The sequence below is a fragment of the Enhydra lutris genome, unplaced genomic scaffold (assembly GCF_002288905.1).
Source record: "Enhydra lutris kenyoni isolate GAN:26980312 unplaced genomic scaffold, ASM228890v2 scaffoldscaffold14, whole genome shotgun sequence".
Taxonomy (NCBI): domain Eukaryota; kingdom Metazoa; phylum Chordata; class Mammalia; order Carnivora; family Mustelidae; genus Enhydra; species Enhydra lutris.
In genome coordinates, this window is record NW_019154098.1 from 45,655,011 (window position 1) to 45,680,511 (window position 25,501).

The 25,501-nt window shown below is 39.4% G+C and overlaps 1 protein-coding gene across 1 annotated transcript in view; it reads right to left on the reverse strand.

Moving 5' to 3' along the window:
* Positions 1–25,501, reverse strand: part of LOC111146817 (N-terminal EF-hand calcium binding protein 1) — a 210,446-nt gene that overhangs the window by 16,891 nt on the left and 168,054 nt on the right. Inside the window, exons 8-10 of the mRNA XM_022502513.1 lie at positions 22,847–22,923; positions 17,727–17,780; positions 10,552–10,664 (exon numbers count right to left, since the gene is read on the reverse strand). Coding sequence (XP_022358221.1) covers positions 10,552–10,664; positions 17,727–17,780; positions 22,847–22,923 — 244 coding nt within the window. The remainder of the gene's footprint in view (positions 1–10,551; positions 10,665–17,726; positions 17,781–22,846; positions 22,924–25,501) is intronic.

Genomic DNA, 25,501 nt, shown 5'->3' on the forward strand with positions numbered 1-25,501 from the left:
TGTCCATCAACAGATGAATGGATAAAGAAGATGTGGGATATATACAATGGAATACTATGCAGCCATCAAAAGAAATGAAATCTTGCCATTTGCGACGACATGGATGGAACTAGAGGGTATCATGCTTAGCGAAATAAGTCAATCGGAGAAAGACAACTATCATATGATCTCCCTGATATGAGGAAGTGGAGATGCACCATGGGGGATTTGGGGGCTAGGAAAAGAATAAATGAAACAAGATGGGATTGGGCGGGTGGACAAACCATAAGAAACTCTTAATCTCACAAAACAAACTGAGGGTTGCTGGGGGGAGAGGGGTTGGGAGAGGGTGGTTGGGTTATGGACATTGGGGAGGGTATGTGCTATGGTGAGTGCTGTGAAGTGTGTAAACCTGGTGATTCACAGACCTGTACTCCTGGTGCTAAAAATACATGTTTATAAAAAAATAAGAGAAAAATTTTTAAAATGCTGAAATAGAAGAATCTGCAGCCAAGAACACTCTATCCAGCAAGGCTGTCATTCAGAATAGTAGGAGAGATGAAGAGTTTCCCAGACAAAAGTTAAATTCATCACCACTAAACCAGCCCTACAAGAAATGTTAAAGGGGACTCTCTGAGTGAAAAGCAAAGAACATAAGTAGGAATAAGAAAAGTAGGAAGCACAAAAGAGTAAAATTAAGTACATATATAAAAATTGGTCAAAAGACTCACAAAATACAAGGATATAATGCTGGCACCATATACATTTAAATTTAATATAATATACATATAAATTTAATACAATATACATATAAATTTAGAGGAACAGGAGTAAAGAATGAGTTCAAACTGAAGCAAACACCAACTTAGCATAGACTGCTAGGTGCAAAATATGTTATATACAAAATGAAAGCCATGAATAAAAAAATATAATAGATAAGCAAAAAATATAGAGAAAGGAATCCAAGTATATCACCAAAGAAAGCTAACTAATCACAAGAAAAGAGCATGAAGAAACAGAAAATCTACAAAAATGAACATAAAACAAGTAATAAAAAGTTTGTATCTATCTATAATTATTTTGAATGTAAATGGATTAAATGCTCTAATCAAAAGACATAGGGTGACAGAATGGATTAAAAAAACAAGACCCATCTACGTGTTGCCTGCAAGAGATGCATTTCAGACCTAAAGACACATGCATATTCAAAGTGATGGGATGGAAAAATATTTATCATACAAAAGGACATGAAAAGAAAGCTGCAGTATGAATACTTACATCCTGCAAAATAGACTTTAAAATGAAGTTGTAAGAAAGACAAGGACACCACATAATCATAAAGGGAATAATCCAACAATAAGATACAACTATTGTAAATATTTATGCACCCAACATGGATGCACTCAGATACATAAAACAGTGATGAACAAACATGAAGTAATCAAGAGTAATACAATAATAGTAGGGGACTTAAGCACCCACTTACAACAATGGATAGATCATCCAAATGATCTATCAAATAAATAAGGAAACAGTGGCTTTGAATGACACACTGGACCAGAAGCATCTAAGAGATATATTCAGAACAATCCATCCTAAAACAGCAGAATACGCATTCCTTTCAAGGGCACATGGAACATTCTCCAAAATAGATCACATGTTAGGCCACAGAATAAGCCTCAATGAAGTAAAAAAGATGGACTTCATATCATGCATCTTTTTGAACAGAATGTTATGAAACTAGAAATCAATCTCAAGAAAAAAACCTGGAAATAGCACAAATACATGGAGATTTAATAACATGCTACTAACAATCAATGGGTCAACCACAAAATCAAAGAGGAACTTTAAAAACTCATGGAGACAAATTAAAATGAAAATTCAGTGGTCCAAATCTTTTGGATACAACAAAAATAGTTCTAAGAGGCAGGTTTATAGCAATATAGGCCTGCCTCAAGAAGGAAGAAACACCTCCTAAAAGAGCTAGGAAAGGAATAAAATCCCAAACCAGTAGGAGGAGGAAATATTAAAGTAGAAATAAACAAAGTAGAAACTAAAAAAAATCAATAGAACATATCAAACTAGGAGCTGTTTCTTTGAAAAGATCAACATAATTGATAAACCTTTAGCCAGAACTCATAAAAAAGAGAGAGAGCGAGAGAGGGAGGAAGAGGACCCAAATAAAATCAGAAATGAAAGAGGAGAATAACAACCAATACCACAGAAATACAAATAAGAGGATGTTATGAGCGATTATATGCCAACATATTAGACAACCTAGGATCAATGCATAAATTCCTAGGAACATATAACTTCCCAAAACTGAAGTAGAACAAAACAAAATTTAAGCAATCTGATTACTAGCAATGATATTGCATCACTAATCAAAAAATTCTGACAAAAGTCCAGGACCAGATGGTTTCACAGGTGAATTCTACCAAACATTTAATAAGAGTTAATACCTATTCCTCTCAAACTATTCCAAAAAAACAGAAGAGGAAGCAAAGCTTCCAAATTCAATCTATAAGGCCAGCATTACCCTGATACCGAAATCAGAGAAAGATACTGTAATAAAAGGGAATAAAAGAGAACTTCAAGCCAGTATCTCTGAAGAACAGAGATGTAAATTCCTCAACAAAATATTAACAAACGGAATCCAACAATATATTAAAAAAATCATTCACCCCAATTGAGTGGCATTTATTTCTTGGCTGCAAGGGAGGTTCCAAATTTCAGAAATCCGTGTGATACATCACTAAGAGAAAGGGTAAAAACTATATAATCATTTCAATAAATGTAGAAAAAGCATTTGGCAAAGGACAACATCCATTCATGATAAAAAAAAAGAAACACCTCAACAAAGTAGGTTTAGAGGGAACATACCTCAACATATATGAAAAACTCACAGAGAACATCATACTCAATGGGGGAAAACAGAGCTTTCCCCCTAAGATCAGGAACAAGAAAAAGACGTCCACTTTCACCACTTTCATTCAGCATAATAGTACTGGAAGTCCTAGCCACACCAATCAGACAACAAAAAGGAATGAAAAGTGTCCACATCAGTAAGGAAGGAGTAAGACTTTCACTATTTGCAGATGACAGGATACTATTTGTCGAAAACCCAAACACTCCACCAGAAAACAGCTAGAACTGATAAACGAATTTAGTAAGGTCACCACAGGGCAGAAAATCAATATAGAGAAATCTGTTGCATTTCTATACACTAATAATGAAGTAGCAAAAAGAAAAATTTAGAAAATCCCATTTACATCAAAAATAAAATACCTAGGAGTAAACTTAACCAAGCAGGTGAAAGACCTCTACTCTGAAAACTAAAACACTGACGAAAGAAACTTAAGGTGCAAACAAATGGGAAGACATTCCACACTCATGGATTGAGAACATCAATACTGTTAAAATGGCCATATTACCCAAAGCAATCTGCAAATTTTAATACAATCCCTGTAAAAATACCAATAGCATTTTTCACAGAGCTAGAACAAATAATCCTAAATTTATGTGGAAGCACAAAAGACTCTGAATAGCCAAAGCAATCTTGAAAAAAAGCAAAGCTGGAGATACCACAATCCCAGATTTCAAGTTATACTACAAACCTATCGGAATCAAAGCAATATGGTACTGGCTCAAAAATACACACATAGATCAATGGGACAGAAAAGACAACCCAGAAATAAACCCACCATGATTATATCAATGAATTAAAGGAGGCAAGTATATGCACTGGGAAAAAGACAATCTCTTCAACAAATGGTACAGGGAAAACTGGGCAGCCGCGTGCAAACTGGACCACTTCCTTACACCATACACAAAAAACAAACTCAAAATGGATTAAGGATCTCAGTGTGAGGCCTGTAACAATAAAAATCCTAGAAGAGAGCACAGGCAGTAAGTTCTCTGACATCAGCCTAAGCAACATTTTTCTAGGTATGTCTCCTGAGGTGAGGGAAACAAAAGTAAAAATAAATTCTTAGGATTGCATTAAAACAAAAAGCTTCTGCACAGCTCACAATCAACAAAAAGGTACCCTATGGAATGGAAGAAGATAACTGCAAACGACCTATCTAATAAAGGGTTAATATCCACAACATATAAAAAACTTACACAACTCAATACAAAAACCCCACAAATAATTTAATTAAAAAATGGGCAGAAGACAAAAATGGTCAACATCTTTAATCCTCAGGGAAATGCTAATCAAAATCTGTAATGAGATATTACCTCACACCTGTGACAATGGCTAAAATAAAAAACACAAGAAACAAGAGTTGGTGTGGATGTGGAGAAAAGGGAACCATTGCTCACTGTTGCTGGGAACGCAAACTGAAGCAGCAACTGTGGAAAACAGTACGGAGAGTCTCCTAAATATTAAATAGAATTACCATGTGATCCAGTAATTCCACTACTGGGTATTCACCCAAAGAATAAAAAAACATTAATTCAAAATGATATGTGCACATTTATGTTTATTGCAGCATTATTTACAATAGCTAAAAAAATGGAAGCAGTGCAAGTGTCCATCAATAGATGAATGGATAAAGATGTAGTACACATACGTGTGTGTGTGTGTGCGCACACGCACTCACACAATGGAATATTACTCAGCTATAAAAAGAACAGAATCTTGCCTTTTGTAACAACACGGTTGGGTTTAAAGAATATAATGGCAAGCAAAATAATTCAAAGAAAGACAAATACCATGAGTAGTACCTGAATTAAAATTAAAAATAAAATAAAAAATGCCACAGGTCCAGCTTGTTCAGTCTAAAGTTTTACACTATATTCAGATTATAAATCAAAATGAGAGTATAAACTAATAACAAGGATACGGATTTAAAAGAGAATAAAGAATGTATCCGTGTAAAGTCAAACTAAATGTAGCTTAGGCTTTTCCTAAGTGTGACCAGCAGGTGGTGGTAACAACACACAGAAATTTTAATACTTTCTTCCTTTAGCTCTGCCTGTAAATAAAGTTTTTCATAGTGTTTATCTAGCTTGTTTAATTAAGGTATGATGTAGCAAACGCTGTTGGCTCAATTTCAGGTTTTCTAGGAAAAGATTTATAAGAGAATCAAAGGAATTGGATGGGAAATGAAATCAGGGATCTTCTAAATCTAGGAGTCTATGAAAGACCTCTGCGGGGGCTGGGGGGTGGGGTCTGGAAATCCCGGAAATAAGCTGCAAATTGATGGTCATGTCTAGTTTTTTTGGGAAGAAAATCCATAGCTTCCACGATAGTCTCAAAGAATCTATGATCTCCAAACATAATTTGACAATGTAATGGACAAATTTGAACCCACGATTTTTTTTTTAAGATAAAGTTTAAAATACCCAGCTTAGCATTTTAGGCTCTTCAAGAACTCCCTGCTCTAAACGGACTCATTTATATTATTTATTACATTAAAAACCAACTTATCTTGCGATCTGGGCCTCCCATTTTTCTGGACATCCATAAGATGGTAAGAAATTCAAAAAATTCTAAAATCATTCTCAAGCTTTTAAGGACTGAAAAAAGCATCAGTGGGATCAGGCAGTGGTTTGAAGTAGAGCCCAGCAGGCCTACTCTTCTCTACAACTTGGTAGCTTTGTCACTCTGGGCCCATTACTTACCTCAGTTTCCTCACCTGCAAAATGGTGACAATAATAGTACAATGAGTATTAAAGTGTTTCAGGTAAAAAGCTTAGCCCAGTCCTTGGCAAATTTTTTGTGTTTAATTTAGCTGTTAGCTCAGTAGCCCAGAAGAAAGTGGCATTTCCAAGGAATGAGCAGTTTATAAAAGGCTAAGTCTTAAATAGTGTTAAAATTGAGAAGCACGACAGAAAGCATGATAGAAGTAAAAGGAACTGGAGAGAAAAGACTGGGGTGGGGGGAGCGTGGAAGACACTGAAGGAAAAAGACATATTTGTGGAAACAATGTAAAACAACAAGCCAATAATAGTGATGATAATCGTTGTATTATTATATGCACTAGCAGCGATGGTGACAGTTGCTAACACATATGGCTCTGTTCCAGACCCTGGTCTAAGCACTTTACGTGGATTAAGTAGTTTTACCTTCACAGCGATTCTGGGGGTGATACAGCAGACACTGTCTGTTGCCCCAACTATTACTCACCTCTTTCTTAACAGAACCTACCACTGTTGAGTTCACAATACCTCCAGTGTACCTATCAGCACTGGACTGAGACAGTCATCACCATCTCACTCTTTTCTGTTGGATACTGTTTTCCTCACCTCCCCTGGAGTCAGGAATGACCCTGTGACTTCAGCTGGGCCAATGGGATTCCGGGGAATGTTGGCTGGGAAGCAAGGGCTTCTGGGAAATGCTTACATCCTGAAGCTCAGACATAAGAGGAGGGCTTGTTGGTATTGCTCCTTTCTCTTTCTTCCTGACCACAGGCCATCTGGTGGAGAGCCAGATGGCAGAGCTGAAAGCAATGCAGATTTTGGCTCAAAGGGATGTGGGTGAAAATGCTCATCAGAATTGTTCTACAGACTGGGTGCTTTCAGCTAAGAGTGAATCTGATACATAGCAATGACATTTAAGGACATGGCTGTTTAAGACTGTACAATATAGATGACAATATGTACGCGATGATGACACTAAGAAAAGGTTAATTATGAAAAAATTGTGTCAGCAATATTTCTGTCGAAAAGGCTTACGGCTTGAATGATTAGCTTTCAATTATCTACAGACTTTGAATTATATAGAACATGTTCTGAGCTGCTGCTAACGTGCTTCGGTCTTCCTTCTGGATGTGTTCAAGCTTCCCGTGACACTTACCACTCACCGGCAGAAGCAAGAATTCTTTGGCTAAGCTGTCCCTGTAGGTAGTCACTAAGAGCTTCTGCCCTGAGCTTTGGGAGACCTTGAATATTTCCAGCTGCTGGAAAGGGGCAGTGAAATAGCTTCTAGGGGGCAGTGATGTGGCTCAGGAATAGTCGGGGTTGAAGATAAGTTACACAAGACCCTCTTCTTCTTGGCTCCTTTCCCCATATGCCCCACTTTAACTTATAGGAAGTAGCCACTGGAGAAAAGGCACGACAGGAGGGAGTCCCCACCTCATTTCTCCACATCAAGCTCCAGCCACCAATTTATTTCACCTGCACAAAAATGCTGAAAAATGATTCATGGTCACTATGTCACAAGATATCATTAATTCTTATAGATGTTTCTATGGCCATGGTAAAGTCTCAGGGTCAAGTCTCTTTTTTTTTTTTTTTCCTTCTTACATTCAGTTTGCGTCAAGTCTTATAATACAATTCTACATCTATGTTCCTTAGGCCCTCGACATAGAGACCTAGAGCTTGGGACACATATGAATTCTAGAACTCAGATCTAAGGATGACTTCAGAAATCGTTTTATTCTCTTTAACAGCTGTGAAGTTTTAGGCTATGAATGAGTAACCTATATTCCCAACTGGATTCTAACATCCTTGAAAGCAGAACCTTTTCTCACTTTTTCTGGCATCGAGCATGGTTCTAAGAATACACAGTGTACACCACATATATTCAAATAGTACCTCCCCACAGATATTGATAAACTGTCACGATTATAAAATAAGCAAAACTTGGGGCACCTGATTGGCTCAGTTAAGTGACCGACTCTTGTTTGCTCAGGTCATGATTTCATGGGTCGGTCATGAGACTGAGCCCCACCTAGGGCTCCACGCTCAGCAGAGAGTCTACCTGAAGATTCTCTGCCTCTGCTCCTCCCCCCACGTGCTCTTCCTCTCTCAAACAAATCTTTAAAATAACTAAGAAAAAGATCATCAGTGTTTGTGTGTGTGTGTATACGTGCATTTGTGAGAAATTGGGTCATGAGATTTAAGTGGCTTTTCCACTAACAGCTCATTCGGAAACTCAGTTGACGAGTACCCTGACAAGGACTCCAACAGCCTCTAAACCACTGAGTCTGGTGGTCCAATACCTGCAGGGCAAAAACCTCCCTAATTTAATTGCCTGAATTTAAGAAACTAAGACCTTATAGTTGGAACAGGAGGGATCTTGTCCATTCTACCTCTAGTTAACCACAGAGAGTCCAGGAAACTTTAATTCAAGGATGACCAAGTACTGGCAAGGATTAACTGTGGATTTTGGAATCAGACACGCTGGGGCAAGATGTTAATGCATCTGAGCCCATTCCCTCCTTCAGTGGACGGGATACATACTTCAGGTGACTGCAGTGAAGATCAAATAAGAAAATGGATGCCAACTGCCCTAGTCAGACAAAGTAATTTCTACTTCGCTTTATGGCAGCATTTCTTGTCTAGCCACGGTGAAGCTGAGCCTGACATCAGGGGAGGAGAAGAAACTGCAAACCTGATCATTCTGAGTTTTACTGTATCAGCCAAGATCAAGTCGATGGTGCGCGACTAACAGTATGAGCGGCCTGGCTGATTGCTCGTCAACTGACAGAGAAGCAAACGACCGATGAGCTGAATTTAGACAGGCAGGCTGGCATAACTTGCATTTCACATGGTTTCTAGCCATGTGGACTGATTCTCTATGCTCATTCCATCTGATAAAGTCTACTTTTTGATAATGCCAATAAAAGAAAGAAATCAGTAGAAAAATCAGCAAGTAGGGAATGAAGAGTCCTTAAAAAACAAACCAGTCTCGCAAAGGAAAAGGAGAGACCGAGCATCTCAACTTATCTCACTGGAAGAGGATTCTTTCCCTCCCTGTTCTTCACAGCTGGCGCCCCGGGAGCAATTTTCCGTGGCTGCTGAGAGAACAGTCCTCAGCAGGCTGCACAGATCGGTCTCCTCAGCTGCTCTCCCCTGCTGCTTCTCTCACCCTGGGCTGGCCACGTGGCTTCGGGCCCTTTTCCCAGCACACATTAAAGCACTATCTCTGAACCTTAAGAAATAATCAAACTTTGTACCTTATTTATAAATGTAGCAAGTCTAATCCATTCCTGGAGATCGTGATAAACCAGGCCACACTTTATCTTCCTTATGTCCCCACTTCTTTGGTTAGTATTGTGCTCTATTTTCTGTAGTTCCTACTGTGGATGGTGTGTACACACACACACGCACACACTCTTTTTGCATTTTCCAAGCATTCAATTCCAGTTTCAGATAAGTAGGCTTTTAAAACTACATATACTCATACTTTGACAGATCCCTACATCACTGAGCTAAAATGGTTTCGATCTGAGCTCTTCTGAGTTTGTTGTGAAGAATAACAACAGCAGCAATAACAACAAAGGAAACTCAGCATTTTCCTGTGTTTCTGTTACAAAGGCATGACTGGAAGATCGTGAACAGTAGAACAGAAACAGCACTGAGCGAGTCCCCTGCAGCTCTAGAGAAGGGGTCAGATGTCAGCCAGCCAGATGATGAAGGGATAGTAACCCCCAGGGTGCTGAGCACTCAGTTAATCCTCACAGCCCTCTTGGTGTCTTAGGAAGTTCTTAATGAAGAACGGAGCCTTAGAGCCTATAAAGCTCTTCCCCGAAATTACAAAATGAATACAATCCCATGTTTAACTCCAGAGCCAGACTTCTTAACTGGGGAGCTATTCTGCTGGGGTATAAATAAAATATAATTACCAGGAATAACACCAAAGCACGCAGAGACATAAAGTATGCATTTCTGTGTGTCTGTGTGTGTACACACACACGTGTACATGTGCTAAAGCGGTATTCGAAGAGCATTACGAAATGCAGTTTGAACAAACCCCAAGGTAGGGGTAGATTTTGGTTGTAGTTTTCTAGAAGCAGGTGAGTTTGGGGCTGGGCTTTGGACTTGAGGCAGAACATGCGCTTGGCAGAAAGCTATCTGCTGGGCACACATTTCTGGGGAGCAGAGAGGCCAGGTCTAAGGTACAGGTTATGCTGCAAAGACAATGGGCAGCTGCACACTGCTGCTCAGGGAGAGAGAAGCAACGGTAGCAGTGCTGTGCATTCTGGAGGAGGATAAGCGTAAAGTCGGAGAAATTTCTAGCATTTGGTTAAGACCCTCAGAGTTGTTACAGTTCCTGATGAAGGGAATTCTACAATTGTTTCTGTAAAATTATTCTAGTTAACTGCTCACTGGATGACTGGAGTGGAGAAACCGAAAATAAGGAATAGTTCATAAATTTCAGTAGCCTAAGATAATCGAAGCCTGAGCTGGGTGGCTATGGGAAGGGTTTTTTACTATTATTATTTTTTATGACCAAGGTCTGTAATCACGACTTCAGACACTGTGCAATTTCCTAATGGCTGAAATGATTATCAGGCTAGAGGGCAAGCTGCCAACGGAGCAATCAGAGCTAGACGCACTGGACTTGGGGTTCATCTATCAGAGATGATTTTAAATCAGTGTGGGCCTGCCTGGATGCAGAAGGGGAGATGCCAGTCGATGTGAAACTCCCCTCTTCAAATTGTTCTCACCATTTTATTTCCCTTGGTGCCTTCAGTGATCAAATCCACAGAGTCCAAGGAAAAAAGAGAAAATACCCAATTAAAGTCTGCAAAATGCATCAAAACAAACACAAGAGGATTCTCAAATGCCTGTCTTCCAGACCCCGCCTTCACCTAAGAACCATGCAGGAGAACTTACCGCAAACATCCACTCTGGGAGGACGCGCTCTCCACATAGTGTTTCAGTGCAAGCTGGAATTCTTCCAAGTCCTCTTCTATCACAGACATCTGGCGCTGGACAAGCATGATGTGCTACCGAGGAAGAGGCAAGGGTTGCAGCCTGGCTGCCAGGGAAGCTCGCTTCAGCGGACCCCTGTGCCCATCCCCCCCAACAAAGCAAATAATTCTCATCTAAAAATATGACCAAAAGGGAGACCGTGACTAATCCAAGGAATACATTCTATAAAAACTCTAATACAGGCAGGATACCTTCCTTGCTTCTAGTAGAAGGTGGTAAAGACAGTGTCTCCCGAGGATACACTTCCCTTTTAAAAACAATGGTTCTCAATTAGAAGCCCTAGGGAGGTTTCAAAATTGCTACGTTAGAATCTCTGGAAGGGGGGTCCAAGCACTAGTATTTATACAACCCTCACCACCCACCCCCAAGTGACTCCAATGTGCAGCCTAGGCTGGGATGACCAGCCTATGGTCATTTTTACAAAGTAGTCCTACTCTACGCACTGGACAGCTCCAGCTTCACCTTAAATATTTCATGATATTAAAGATGTGTAAAATTACAAACAACCAAACTTCAAAAAAAAATGTGTGATCGGTGTTGCAGTTCCAAAAGTACATTAGCCACTGATCACATACCATAGGCCCTGCTCAGATCTCATGGCATCAGTCGAAGCCTGTGTTTAATGGATCGCACTGGGCTGGATGCCAATTGCTTCCTGTAACAAATCCTATTATGTTTATGGCACTTGTAGTTTGAAGACTTTCCTATAGATCTGCCTATGGGCTTCTCATGGCACTTCGATTTCAAGATTAAGCCTTTCCTCCATCAAGGGTTAAGAACCACAGAAATGCAAGAGAAAAAAAAGGATTGGGAGTGAATTATAAAAATGCAAAACAACAACAATGTAAGGAAAATTCAGAATATGAGAAAAGTAACTTGTACAATATTACCCAGCTGCGTAGTGGTAGAGCCAGAATTAAGCCCTGGTTTGTGTCTCCTCTCCAATGAGTTTCTCACTTCATGTTAATAGCTACTGTTGTTGGAGAACAGTTGTATCATAGGTATCATATGAGGCACTTTATATATCCAACAATAGTGCCTACTTTGTTTTTCTACAGGTAAATAAATGGTAGGTGCCGCATTCTGGGTATACAGTGACGAATTAAGACAGAATCCTTACCTTCATAAGGTGTAGTAAAGAAATCGACAAGGTTGTTTTGTGGGTTTTTTTTTTTTAAGATTTTATTTATCTGAGAGAGACAGAGATAGAGACAGCATGATTGGAGAGGAAAGGGAGAAGCAGACTCCCCACTGAGCAGGGATCCCAATGTGGGGTTTGATTCCAGGACCTGGGGATTATGACCTGAGTGAAAGGCAGACACTTAATAACTGACTGAGCCACCCAGGTGCCCCAAGAAATCAACAAGGTTGAGAACTATGTCTATGGAATAATTTTAGGTATTGATCCTAGCACATGAAATTACCTATATGTAAATTGACCAGAAGTCTATTAAATTCTTGAAAGAACTGTATTGTCAAATAGCTAAAATCTTCATCCCAGTCTCAAAATCCTTTGATTGTGTAAGCCTTAAGGTAATATATTTGGGCCTCCAAACTCAGATGAGCAGGAAGCAGGCTATCAATACTGCATAACCCCTAAAAAAGGCAATACTCTTTGATAAGCTGTTTCCGATGTGGTCATGGAGGAAAAAGAACCAAAAAGAAAGTCTCAAAACAACAATGGACAAGAGAGTTCCTCCCAGAATGGGGATCCAGAACTTCCTTCACTGACAAATAGTTTCCCAGCATGAATTCATTGTTGCAATGAACCAGTAAGTGCTGTATGCTTCCTAGTCATGCCTTTCCTGAATTACAGTTCTTATGACATTTCTCCTGGCCCAGTTTTATCACTGTGTATTTATCTGTGTTTTGGGGGTGTGGTGAGGGGAGATAACTTACTTCTTTATTCATAACTGTGTCAGACTACAAGGGACCACATCTTGATCTTACAGGGAGGACTGATTCTCACCCAGAAAGCCAGACTTTGAGCTAGCAGCAGTAACTGGAGGAGACTTAGGGTGGTCTCCTTTGTGAAGGCGTCTATATGTTCTATATATGTGATAAGAATGAATATTTGATAATCAGAAGGCTCACTGTGGCAGAAACTCCAAACCGTTTTCCCCAAATCCATTTCCTCTTCTTCCTAGGCACAGAGTATGTTGTCTATCATCCTTTGGAGTTACGTGTAACCAAGTGATGAGTTTCCACCACAGAACACAAGCAGAAGTGCTGCACATTGCTTTTGGGCCAAGACTTTCAAGAGGGATGTAAAGCCCCTCCATGTTCTCTTCCCCTTTTCTGTTGACAGAATGACCTGCCTTAGGAATGGCAGAGCCACACTTGAGAGGAGAATGTATCCCTGAATCCTTGTGTGGACTGTTTTCCTGGCCAAGGAAAAAAATCTTTATTATATTGGAATCGTTCTCCATTTGGGTCTAACCCAGTCACCTTAATGAGTTAGGTGATTTTAATTGAGCTTTGTTTTATTTCCCTTTAGGATCAGAGATCAAGAATCAGTAGATATAAGCCTATAACTATCTCCTAAGATTATGTAATGAACAATCAGCCTCCTGTACCACTCTCTCAGGACCTGGCTTTAGTGTCAGTAACTAAGAGTTAAAGTTAATCTCTGCCAAAATAATTGTGGACATGTCCTTTTGACAGAAATCTACAGAGACTTCCTGATCATTTATTTGTGATGAACAATGACTCGAATGATTTCTCCTGGGCTTTCTTAGTGAGATTATATAAATATATCTACCTATTCCACCGTAATTCGTTTAGTCTGAAGGTAGATCTTATGTGATCTAAATTGCAACCATGAATAGAATACTTCATTACTTCCTGAAGACATGCACTTCAAAATGTGGCTTTTTAGCTTCTTCTATCAAAATGTGGATCCTGTTATACTTTCCCTTGGATCTGGGCCAGTCTTATAACTTGCTTTGGTACAGGAGTCTTAATATCTTCATGACATTTCTGTATGTCTCTAATGTCAAATACGCAGCCTGAGATCCTTACTGAAATTTCTTGGATTTTTTTTTTTTTTTTTGAGAAATTTCAGCTTTTTTAAAATCTCTGGAGACAGAAATATTTTAAAGAAAACTAATTTGTTTCATGTTTCTAGCTCTACTTAATTACATTTACCATTGTGTTCCAAGCATGTCTTCAGAATAACAGCCTTTCTTGTGTGCTCTTGTTCTATCTCATAATAGCTATTGCAAAGCAAAACTATGTCTTAAGAGTTCCTGACATTTTTGTTGGTAATAACCCTCAATACACATGATATTGTGTGGCAGGATTAATTTACTTCACAAAATATTATTATTGACGGGCTCTATGAGGGTAGAAAGCCAAAGAAATATATTAGATCTATAAACTCCTATTGTATAAGCTATTCTGGCATAAACAATAATGTGCTCAGGAAAAGTTACAGTTTTTGAAAAGCACCGGAATGGGATCAAAATTATATTGACTCCAAAAAGAACCCTTTTGAATATACGAAATATGTAGGAAATCATCATCTTTTTCCAAAAGTTGTTTGATAGGAAGTGCCATGCAAGGCATACTATGGCACCAAGCATAAAGGATTTGGGTGGGCAAATATAGCTGGCCAGATCCAGGATGTGTGGTCTGGATGGGTTCCTTCAAAAACCATATTGATCTTCAGTGATTCACACTCCTTGCCTTAGTACTTGACGGCTAGAAGACAATAAATTACTCCCAAGTTTTCCATGAGTCATAAAGTCACAATCCTGGATCTTAGATCTCTGATGTACGTTTCCTATTCTAACAAGAGTAAAATTATGAATTCTGAAGGTTGCGGTCTTTATAACATGCTTTTTGCAAATCATTTGGAACATTCTGATCTTCTTACATTACCCCTTAGTGTTGCCCTTTTAGTGCAACATCTGAACAATTCAATGTTATCAGAGATATATAAATATTTTTTCAAATTCCTGTTTATTCTTTTTGATTTCACATTAAATACTGTGTCATTCTCAAAGCATTCCCTGGCCTCCTAAGTTAGATTGTGTTCCCTTGCTGTGCAAATCTGAACTTTTCTATAATAATCCTCAGCACTGTGTCCTGTAGATCCTTGTTGATTCACTGCAGGTCCTTCTGGTCTGTCTGGTAGCGCCTATAATATTTACCCCTTTATCTCCAGACCCTCCCCCAGAGCCTGGCACTTGGCTGGTGATTGAGTTATTCATGGAACAAACAAGCAAGAACTGGTTTTGCTTTCAGCCAGTGATCATTTTTAAAAGCTCTTTAATAAATGTTATTTATGTACTATTCATTCCAGTAAAAAAGATTTGAGGTGGTCCCGCAAAGTGTAGAGGTCTGCATCTTTTCGTTCATCTGCCTCCACCATATTGTCCTCTTTCCTGTGTCCTTTAAGAGCAAAGAGTACACATATTAAAGAAAAAACTTCGCTTCACTTTTACTAGCTATGTGGCCTTGAACCAGTTACTTCTTTTCATCCTAAGTCACCGAATGAAATGGGAACAGTGGTACTTATATCACAAAGTTTGGGGGAGGATTAAATGGAATAGTGTACGTAAAAATCTTGCCCAGGATAGATACTCAATAGATGTTACTTCTCATACTCTGCTCACTGAGGGGGGAAAAAAAAGAAAGAAAGAAATCATATCCTAGACTCATCATTATGTAATGACTCACATTCCTGAAAACTAGATATGGCAGCTAGTAGGGTTTGGGTCTTTGGCTATGTGTTTAAATAGGCCTACCAGATACGACTGTTCTGCTCTAATGTAGCAAATCTCATGAAACGGAGTCATCTGTTAGCTCACAACCTCACTGGCAAAAACAACTCCACGTTAGTGTCCCAAGATGCGCCAAGCGCTGGAGTGGAGCTATTACAGTGTGGAGTACAGGTCTAGCGTAGATCTGGGGTCTGGCTAGGGCATCGATATCCTTCCATACCTTAATTCTCCATCTGCAAAATGGGGTTACCGATTGCCCCACCTCCGACGGCTCTGATGAGGACGGAGTGAATTACAGATGTGTGTGTTTCACACAATACTTGGCTCGTCACAAAGGCTCAGTGCAGAGTAGCTTTAGAAAATAAAATCTATCATAACCATTTATTTTTTGCTCTCTGGTATGGAATTTATTTTTCAAGGTTCTCATGTATTCATTAAGGGAAAAGGAAAATCACCTCTCTAGCCAATAAAGCCTTAAACTGGTTTTGGACACCAAGAGAAATGAGCCCAGAGGAGCATGCGATGCTGGGGGCTGGCTGTGAACAGTGGAGATCTGTTTTTGTCATTCCAAGTAGAGAAGGTTTTATAAGTATCCATGGTGAGGTGTTACTACCACTAACGATAAAGTACCACTTTTAATGACAGGTAGCTTATTGGTATCTTCGAGAAAAAACAAACTTATTCAAATCATTACTAAATGTGTAGTCCCAAAGAGCATAATTATTTTACCTTTACGTGTGGCTGAAGATAGTTAAGGAATATCCTTTCCTGCTTTTCAACAATATCGACTGCTGCACTTTGCCCAATCCTACTTTGTTAAATACTTCTATGCGCTATTGAATTAGTAATGCTGTGTGGGTTGATAAATCTTTTAAAATTGACGTTGGCCTCTCTTCTGTCAGGGACCAGAGAATGGAACAGTCTGTCACCTTCCATCAACAATCCTTAGACAATTTTTCTCCCACTTAGCTAGTGTGAGAGAAGAGTCTCACGTTAGGATATTATGTAAGAATAGACAATAGTCTTTCTCAACATTAGAAATGTTATGTTCTGTTGTCTTGACTGGAGTGTAGTTTTCCCTACATGCAAATCTAATTGACGACAGATGTAAGACTGCAAGGTCACAGTCCTGTGACTAAGGGACTGCTGGGAATAATATTCCTAATAAGTCACTCAACAGCCTTTTCCTCTCCTCAAAAAAGATTCTGCTTCCCAACAAAACCTACCCCTTTAGAATTCTGGGTGCTTGATGAATTAAAACAGACCACACCCCATCTTTGGAGGAACAGAAGCCCTGAACATAATATGTAGGTTACCTTTGGGAAAGTGTTCATATCTATAGGGTTCTAATTATAACATCATTATAAAGCTTTCCTCAGAACCCTCTACAGCTTCCCCTTTGAAAACTCTCTGGGCTTTGAGTCTGGATTGATGGGCGGGAGCAGAAAGAAAGGTGAGCCTCACCTTCTGGCACATAGGCAGGCAATGCCTGTGGAGTAAGGGCCCGGGACAGAGATGAAAGGTTTGCCTATCTTTGTCTCCTGTAAATGTGATGGCTCCTAGAAGATCTACATAATATACCGTTAAGGTATTAAGAAAAGTGATTTTCTGTGAGTTGTCAAGATCTTAAAATCCAAATTTCTACTAAATGTGAATGCAAAGATCCACTTTCCCCCAAAAGAATGTGCTACAAATATTTGTCTCAAAATAACAAATCATGATATGTATTTTCAATTTCAATTTCAATTAGGTAACTTACTCATAAATTTCTTATTTTGTGTCTGAGTGCCTATTAGCATCACTTTTTTCTCTCTCCATCTCTATAAATTACCACCATTCTGGATGGATGTCTTTTCCCTAGGAGCATAAATGTTCCTTTTTCTCTAAATGTCAATTTTTTTCTTAAAAAAAATTTTTTTTTTCTGAGCACTTACAGTGTGCCTGGCCCTAGGACAGAAGCTGGAGATACAATACTGAATAGCATCAAGTTTCAGCTCAGGTGGAACACTCAGGCTTGGAGGGTTGATAAAATGTTGTTCGTGATATAATCTGAATGTTACCCTTCTCTTCCAGTCACATTCATTCAATTATTCAATAACTCACTGATTTACGTATGCATAAAATTGTCATTTTGCACATATCACATGCTAAGTACTTGCATAAAAACCCTGTAAAATAGGCATTAGGTTTCCACAAATCACAATTTTGAAACTACTACTTAGGCATGCAAAATAAAATATGTGTTTGTACAATTTCAAATTTTCACTGAGAAAGTCACTAATTTTGAAGAAATTAAATGTTTTCAAAGTATATATTTCTGACATTTTCACCTAGGAAAAAAGTACTTACAGATTTAGTATTCCCTTCAATAACTTCTTCTTCCCGTGGTTCAAGTTTGAGATCCTTCAGGTGGAGAAAGAAATGGGAAAGAAAGGGACCAGAAATGAGATAAAGGAAACACCATATACTTGAATGTTAAGTCTTTTATGGCTAATGTTGTACCAAAGGAACCTCATTATCTGAAAGGAAATGGAGTAATTCTGACTTAAAACAAATGAAAACTTTTTGAAAAATGAAACCATTAAAAAAATGAAACCAGTAAAACCTCTTTTACCCATTTATCAACAGTAAAAAAGCCATTTCAGATGTGTTTGTTATTACTTTAATTTTACTGATGACAATAGAAGAGAACAAAATGGAGCAGATTCATTAGAATAGGGAAAGAACAGGACAGGAAAAAGAAAGACTAGGCTGACTTCTTTTGCTGTTAGTACTGATTGCCACTGATTGCCCAAGAGGGAGATCTTGACAGACATTAGTGCAACTGCTATAATACTTTTATACTCTAGTGATAATCTGACATTACTAAAACATGATGAATTCAAAAGCAAATCAAAACACTTTTTTGATAGTTCCTAAAAATCAAGGATGGCTAAAAAGACCCTAGAACTTTCTACAGTCATCAATGGATGATGTTAATATCTCCAGTGAAACCAAGCATGCAAACTCCCAGGGCTTCATTCTAAGAATATATATCCTAGCATCTGTGGTACGTGAGGATTATCCACAATAATTCCTTCAAGGAGATAATAAACTGAGAGCTGTAGAAATCCAGACTGTCCAAAATAACATAAACTTGTTAAAAACAGAGTTATGTAGCTCTAGCTTTGCTGTTCTCTTGTGATTAAACCTTAAGCAAGTTATTTAACTTTTCTAGGATTCACTTTCACCATTTCCTCTGTCTTGAATTCTCTATTCCTAGAGATTCACCTAGCTGGCTCCTTCTCCTCTCTCATACCTCAACTCCAATATCACCTTCTTAAAGTGACCTTCCTGGGTCACCCACTTTAGGTATCTACCCCCTCATCATTACCATACTGCCTTACTTTGTCTTCACGGTACTTTCGCTCTCTGAAATTACCTTATTTCATTGATTTGTTTACTGATTTTCCTCGGTCTCTACTGGACCAAGGACCTTACCTATTTTGATCACAGCTGTACTTCCACTGCCAGAATAATACCGGGCATAAAGCAGACGCGCAGTAGGCAATAGCTGAATAAATGAATGGCTGAATGAATGCCCCACTGAAATCATAGCTTCCCCTTGAAGTCAAGGAGATGGAAGGCAAGGGGATGAATCTTCAAAAATACTCCACAGATAGAAACTCTAACAAATGGGATCTCCTTGACCACTCTGTCCCTAATACCAACTCAGGTACATTTTTTGCTTCCACATTCTTTGATTGATGATAAGAACAACCTAAAACAGGTGGTATGAACACAATGAGGATGTTTGAAAATGTTTTCTGCAGAGCTCAAGGACAACATAAAATATGATTTCAATATATCCCCATAAATCCTCACAGGGGCTGAAATGGGAAGAAAGAATGCCTGAAGGAAACTATAGAAATTTCGAAGATTACTCCCCCTCCCACACATGAGTAGTACTGGGTTCAGCTTATGGTGCAGGAAGGATTTATCATACTAACTGCAAGAAAAGATAACAGGTGCTCCCCTGCAGGAACATGTCCTTCTAATGGGGAGATCAAACCCGGTGCCAAAAACTGCAAAAGACAAGAGAGTCAACTGTGAAATGACATGCACTTAGCTACTGTTTGGCAATTGGGTAGTTTTTCCTCTAAAAGCCTAATTCACAGTACAGAATAAGTTGTAGAAGAACACAGAACTTGCACTGCCTCTCCATTCATTAAGACAGACCATGCTGAGCCCCACACAGCTGGGATCCAATGCCCAAGACCATCACATCATACTTTCAGCAACCCTCTCAGACTCTGTCCTCAAAATGAAACCCTTTCATAGGAAGGGAGGGAGAAAAAGTCTAGGAAAGAAAAAGATGTGATAATACTTTGATTTAAAGTTGGGAAAAAAAGGCATGACCTAAGATAAAGTTATTCCTTTAAAAATAGCTCTATAAAGTTAAGACACCAAATAAAGAGAAGTTTGCCAAGAACTTCAAATCTATTTTAAAAGGAGAAATTTATGTTCTTTAAATGAATCTGAAATTATGTAACAATGGACTCTTTATGTTTTAACAAGGTTTGCTTTCCAAATAGAGGTCATGCATTTCCATCTTCCATGATTGGAAAGCAAATTTTCATAGCTACCATTTTCCCTATGATTATGTTTAATCTTAGCTCACATAACAATTGATAAAATTAGGAAGAAAGTTGAATTGCTGCAGCTCTAAGTTTAGGTTATTTGCCCAGTAAGTGGTCAATGTTAATGTAACAAATGGTGATATGGCAGCAAAGGGACTAGAACTCTCCTAGGTTTCTTCCTCTGGACCTGGTTCCTTGTACAGAATCTCCTTCTCAGAGATCCTCCTCAACTCGGGACATGGAGTTTCATCTTTGTGGAGACGGCTCTTGAGACCTTAAACTGTTGGCCTGGCTTCTTGCTTAGTAACATCTAACTGAACATTTTTGCCTGTGTCCTAGTGGATCTTGAAATTAACATACCTAATCAACAAATTCACCTCACCTCACCCATTATCTCTCACTTGTCTCTTCCTTTCTGCTAATGATACAATTGACTAAGGCACTCAGACTCAAATTCTCAGAATCCTATCTGAGATTCCCCGTCCTTTACCCATCAAACCCATTCAATGATCCTGTTAATTTCACTCAAGTCTTTCAAAACTGCCATTTTCTTTTCAGTCATACACACACACACACACACACACACACACTTACCCACACACATATATATATTTCATATATATATATTTTAAGATTTTTATTTATTTATTTATTTGACAGAGAGTGACACAGCAAGAGAGGGAACACAAGCAGGGGGAGAGGGAGAAGCAGGCTTCCTATTGAGCAGGGAGCCCAATGTGGGGATTGATTACAGGACCCTGAGACTATAACCTGAGCCAAAGGCAGATGCTTAATGACTGAGCCACCCAGGTACCCCTTTTTGGTCATATATTACAGGCCCATCTCTTGCCATACCTGATCCCAGTGGGCTCAGATCTGCAACTTGCTCCTTAATGTCATTGCTTGAGCTGGCTTTGGTGGTTCGAGTTTTCTTGTTTGAATTCAATTTGTGTTCTTGCTGTCCAATTTTCTAACTAAAAGATCTTTCTGGTTATGTCACTTACCTGTTGAAAAATAATAAATGCCTCCTATTGTCTCCAAGACAAGTCCAAATTCCTTACTCTGTTATTTAACACCATCCGTAATATGGCCCCTATCCATCCACACAATCTTATTTGTTACCATTTTCCTAAAGGAAAGAATCTAACCAGGCTGGCCTACTTAGGTTTTACTCATGCTGTCAACCTTACCTAATGTCCTCTTTAGGTGGTCTCTTTTTACTAAAAATTTACTTTTCCATAACAAATATCTATTTGTTCATTGGTTTGTTAGCAGACTAGTATTTACTCCAATTTTAATGACAATACATCTTCCTTTCAGTAAATTCTCTCTTCTCCTTTCAACACAGTGCTCTAGGACCATTAATCAAGATGTTCTTCCCTTCCTTACCCAAGTAATCAGCCTGGGACCCTAACAAGACCAACCAGATTCTACCCCCTGGAAAATGGAATCTTGAGCATAATGTCAACAGACTAGAGATGGTTGGAACTCACTTATTCCAGTAGAGGTAGCCTGAGAGACCACTGAGCATTTCTCACTTAGATCTCTAGAGTTACTGTGTCTCCTGACTTTTCCTGAATCCCAGTTTCTATACCTTCTATTGATTCTGTGAGCACTCCCATACCTTCCAGAAAAAAATTTTATTACAGAGGTGATTTCTATTGCTTGCAAACAAAATCCCTAATTGTCATCGTTTAAAGGCCCGACTCAAGCCCCTCCAGCCACACTAAGTCCTTGCCAAGCACCTTAGTTCGCAGTGATCTTTCCCTCAGGAAGCATCTGTAGACTGTAATTAGCATCTGTTCTACATGTCTCAGTCAGTCAGCAAGAGTTCACTGAGCATTAACTATGAAGCTGGTTCTGTGCTATCACATACTTTAAGAAAATCCGTTAACTTTTATAATAATGCTTAATTTTACAAGCAGGCTGTAGGTTCTTCAACATCTGTAACTGTCTCAAACATAAACATTTCTTCCTTTGGTGCCTGGCGTGACCAGAAAACACATATTCTTACTGACATATCCTGCCTCTTCCATCAAAGGGAACACCAGTACAATATTAGGACTGCAGGTACTAAGTGAATTAGTCAACAGAAATAACTTGAAACATGAAATATATATCTGAAAAACTTGTCACATCCCTACTTGGTTGCTCACTGGGTAGTCCAGCGCCAAAATTCATCAGTTAGCAGGCTAATTTACAGAAGTTGCAAATGTAATTTCACCTTCTAGTATCTCATACAACCACTTTCCTGAATCACTCCGAAACACTCCCAGGACGTGGGCCAGGCCGTCCCTACAAGCAGCCGTCTGTGTCATTCAGGCGCACTGCTACCTACAGCACAGGTAACCTAAGAAGCAGGCAGTACAGTGCATTTATTTAACTTGCAACTCTACATCCTTTTTTTTTTTAAATTTTTTAAAGATTTACTAATTTATTGGAAAGAGAGAAAGAGAAACTATGCGTGCCCGCACAGAAGCATGGGAGGAGGGGCAGAGGGAGAGGGGGAAGCAGGCTCCCCGCAGAGCAGGGAACCTATGCGGGACTCCATCCCAGGACTCTGGGATCATGACCAGAGGCGAAGGCAGATGCTTAACCGACTGAGCCACCCAGGTGCCCCTCTACATCCTATCTTAACTCTCACCAGGGGTAGGGGTGAGGGACTGAGAATTAACATGAGCTTCCGTATTTGCCTTAACAGAAACACCCAGATAACTACCAGGCAGCATCACAGGACTCCTGGCTGTTAGTCTATCCGTGGGGCAGCCATGGATGTATTCATGCCGGGAGGAAAACGGGTCAGAACATACTGAAAAGTGAGAGGGAGAAGAAAGAAAAGGAAGCAGGTACCTTCTTTTCCAGTCGATCAATTAATTTCTGGAGTCTATTGATCTGGGTCATCCACTGGTTATCTTCTTCTAACAAGCCTTGAGGGGAAAACCATGAGGACAATGTATTAAACAGAGGGAACGTTTGGGCATTTCAGAACTTTTCTTTGACCTGCAAGGAAGCACACAGTGTCACTGACTAGTCACCACCTTCTTAAGAACTGCATTCACATGAGTGCTTTCTGAGTTACTGTGTTCCACAGATCCGCGTGCCCCCGTGGGTTCATTTTCGCAAGTCTGTGCCTTTGACGTCATTGCCTGCACTGGCCTTTGATCATCAAGGAACAGATCCTGCTGAGCCATTTTTACCAATCCATGAGATGGCTGGTTTTTCTTTTGAAAAAAAACAGAAAGCATCCATCAATAATTCTAAGCTGACTTCTGTGACAGTGGCAGGAGCCAGGAAAGGAAGTAAGATGTCTGACCACAGCAAGGTAGCTGGTGTCTCCTTTCCTAGGGCCTAACCAGAATAAGCATGGGCGCTGTGGTCATGGCATAGCAGTTAGGAGTGCAGGATCTGGAAGCTGCTGATCTTGTTCGGATGACTGGACTCCTCTGACCTCAGCTTTCTGATTTTTAAAATGGCAAGAGTATCAGTGGCCACATAGCTATTGTGAGGATTCAATCAAAATATATACATGTGTATATGCACACACACGCACACATATATACATGCACACACGTGACAGATGTGCGGATGTACATCTGTGTGAACATACACACAAACACATGTCTGTATCTAGCACCAAGTCCTCCTGCTAATATTGTTGCTGTAATGACCTTTTTAATTAAAAAACTTTTTTTAAGTCTTTTTTATTTTATTCTTGCTTTTTCAAGTAAGCTGTATACCCAGTGTGGGGCTTGAACTCACGACCTGGAGATTACTCAAGGGTGCAAAGGGAAGAGTTGTGGTCTGAGCCCCTGCATAGACATCCTGGCCTTCTTGTGGGTCCTTATGGCAGCTTGGCTCAATGATTTCATAGGCATTTGCTGAAATATTATTCAATATTTCTCGATGGGAGGATGTGATTGAATTCAAACTGTAAAACCTTGTTTTAGCTTTGAATGTTTGGAAGAGAAGACCAAATTATAAAGAGGTCGTACTTTACATTAGAATGCACTTCTTGCTCTCTCTGCATTCTTAGTTGAAACTCCTTGCAAAGCCCATCATGTAAATTAGGAGGCGAAACTAAGCAGGAGCACAGTCACATAGAAGTGGATATAAGAAAAAAAAAATCAGAATAAGGGTGCTTTATAACAGAAAACATTGTAACTGTATGAACAAAATTTATGTTTACTTTTTAACTTACAAATCAGTCAACACCATTTCCATCCTGGCTTGTTCCTAGAAGAATTTGAGGTGGCTGACACATCAAAGTTCCTTAGAAGGATGTTTTGGGTTTTGCTCTGTTTTCTAAAGGGCTAAAGCATGAAGAACAATCTATATTTTGACCTGGGAGCCTAGCATTGTCATTTCCTAACAACACACAGTAGGCTGTATTAGTGTTCACGAACTTCCCCTTTCTTCCTGGGATAGAATTCTCTGCCTACAGTCATTGCCCCTCCACCTCGCAGCACCTCCTACCACGACAGGTGGAGTAGATGTCCCTCCCCACTGCTACTGGGTTCGGCGTGGGACTCATTTGGCCACTGGAGAGTTAGCAGGTAAGATGCACACAGTGGTTTCAAGTGAGCCGTGTGACGTGGCCTGGCTGTTTGTGCTTCTGACACCCACCAAGAGAAGAAACTCCTCTCCAAGGAGACACTGATCCCAGCAGGCTACACGAGAAGCGAAGCTGAACTCTACTTTCACCGGGGGAGCACACATCCAGCTGAGGTCACCCAAATCACCATCAACCACAGACCCATGAGAGAAAAAAGACAAGTATTTGCAGTGGTAATCACTGAGCTTTTGTGGTTGTCTCGCTGTAAAAATGGTCTAATAAACCAGATGACCTTGGACAAATTGCTTCCCTTCTGGGGAAATAAAGATACTAACATCTATCTTATAAGGTATTAGAATGAAAAAAGACAGTGTTCAAGAAGGCACTTTGAAACCTTTCAAGTACAGTCTGTGTAAATATAGACTATAGTTAGTACTTTGGTTTACTGAAATAATAGATATTTAAAGATTAATTTGTGTCAAAACAATATGTTCAAGTGATGTTTATATATATGCACACTCAATACATATACACATATGCATGCATACATATGCTTTACGGAAATTACCGATGCTTTGCAACATGAATTTGTGTACTTCAAATGGATTACTGAAGTAATTATTAAAATAGCACAATTAAAATAACCTATAATATTAAGGTTTTAGGCCAATAAATGTCATAATATATTTCATGCTTCAAAAATGCCAGCTATGACTTTAATCCCATCATGAAAGGAAATAAAGATCCTTTCCTGAGATGAACTTTACATGTGTTTAGGTAGGCTTTAGGGAATCTCGAACAAATTAGGGTACAAACTAAAGGGTGCCTCCTTTCTTGATGGGGACTTCTACAAGTCTCCAGTTCTCGTGCAGAAGGTGACCGAGCTGCTTTCTGTCCTACCCATCGTTCTTCTGTGCACTGCTGGATGCTGCTGTGGGATTCTGCTGGAAACA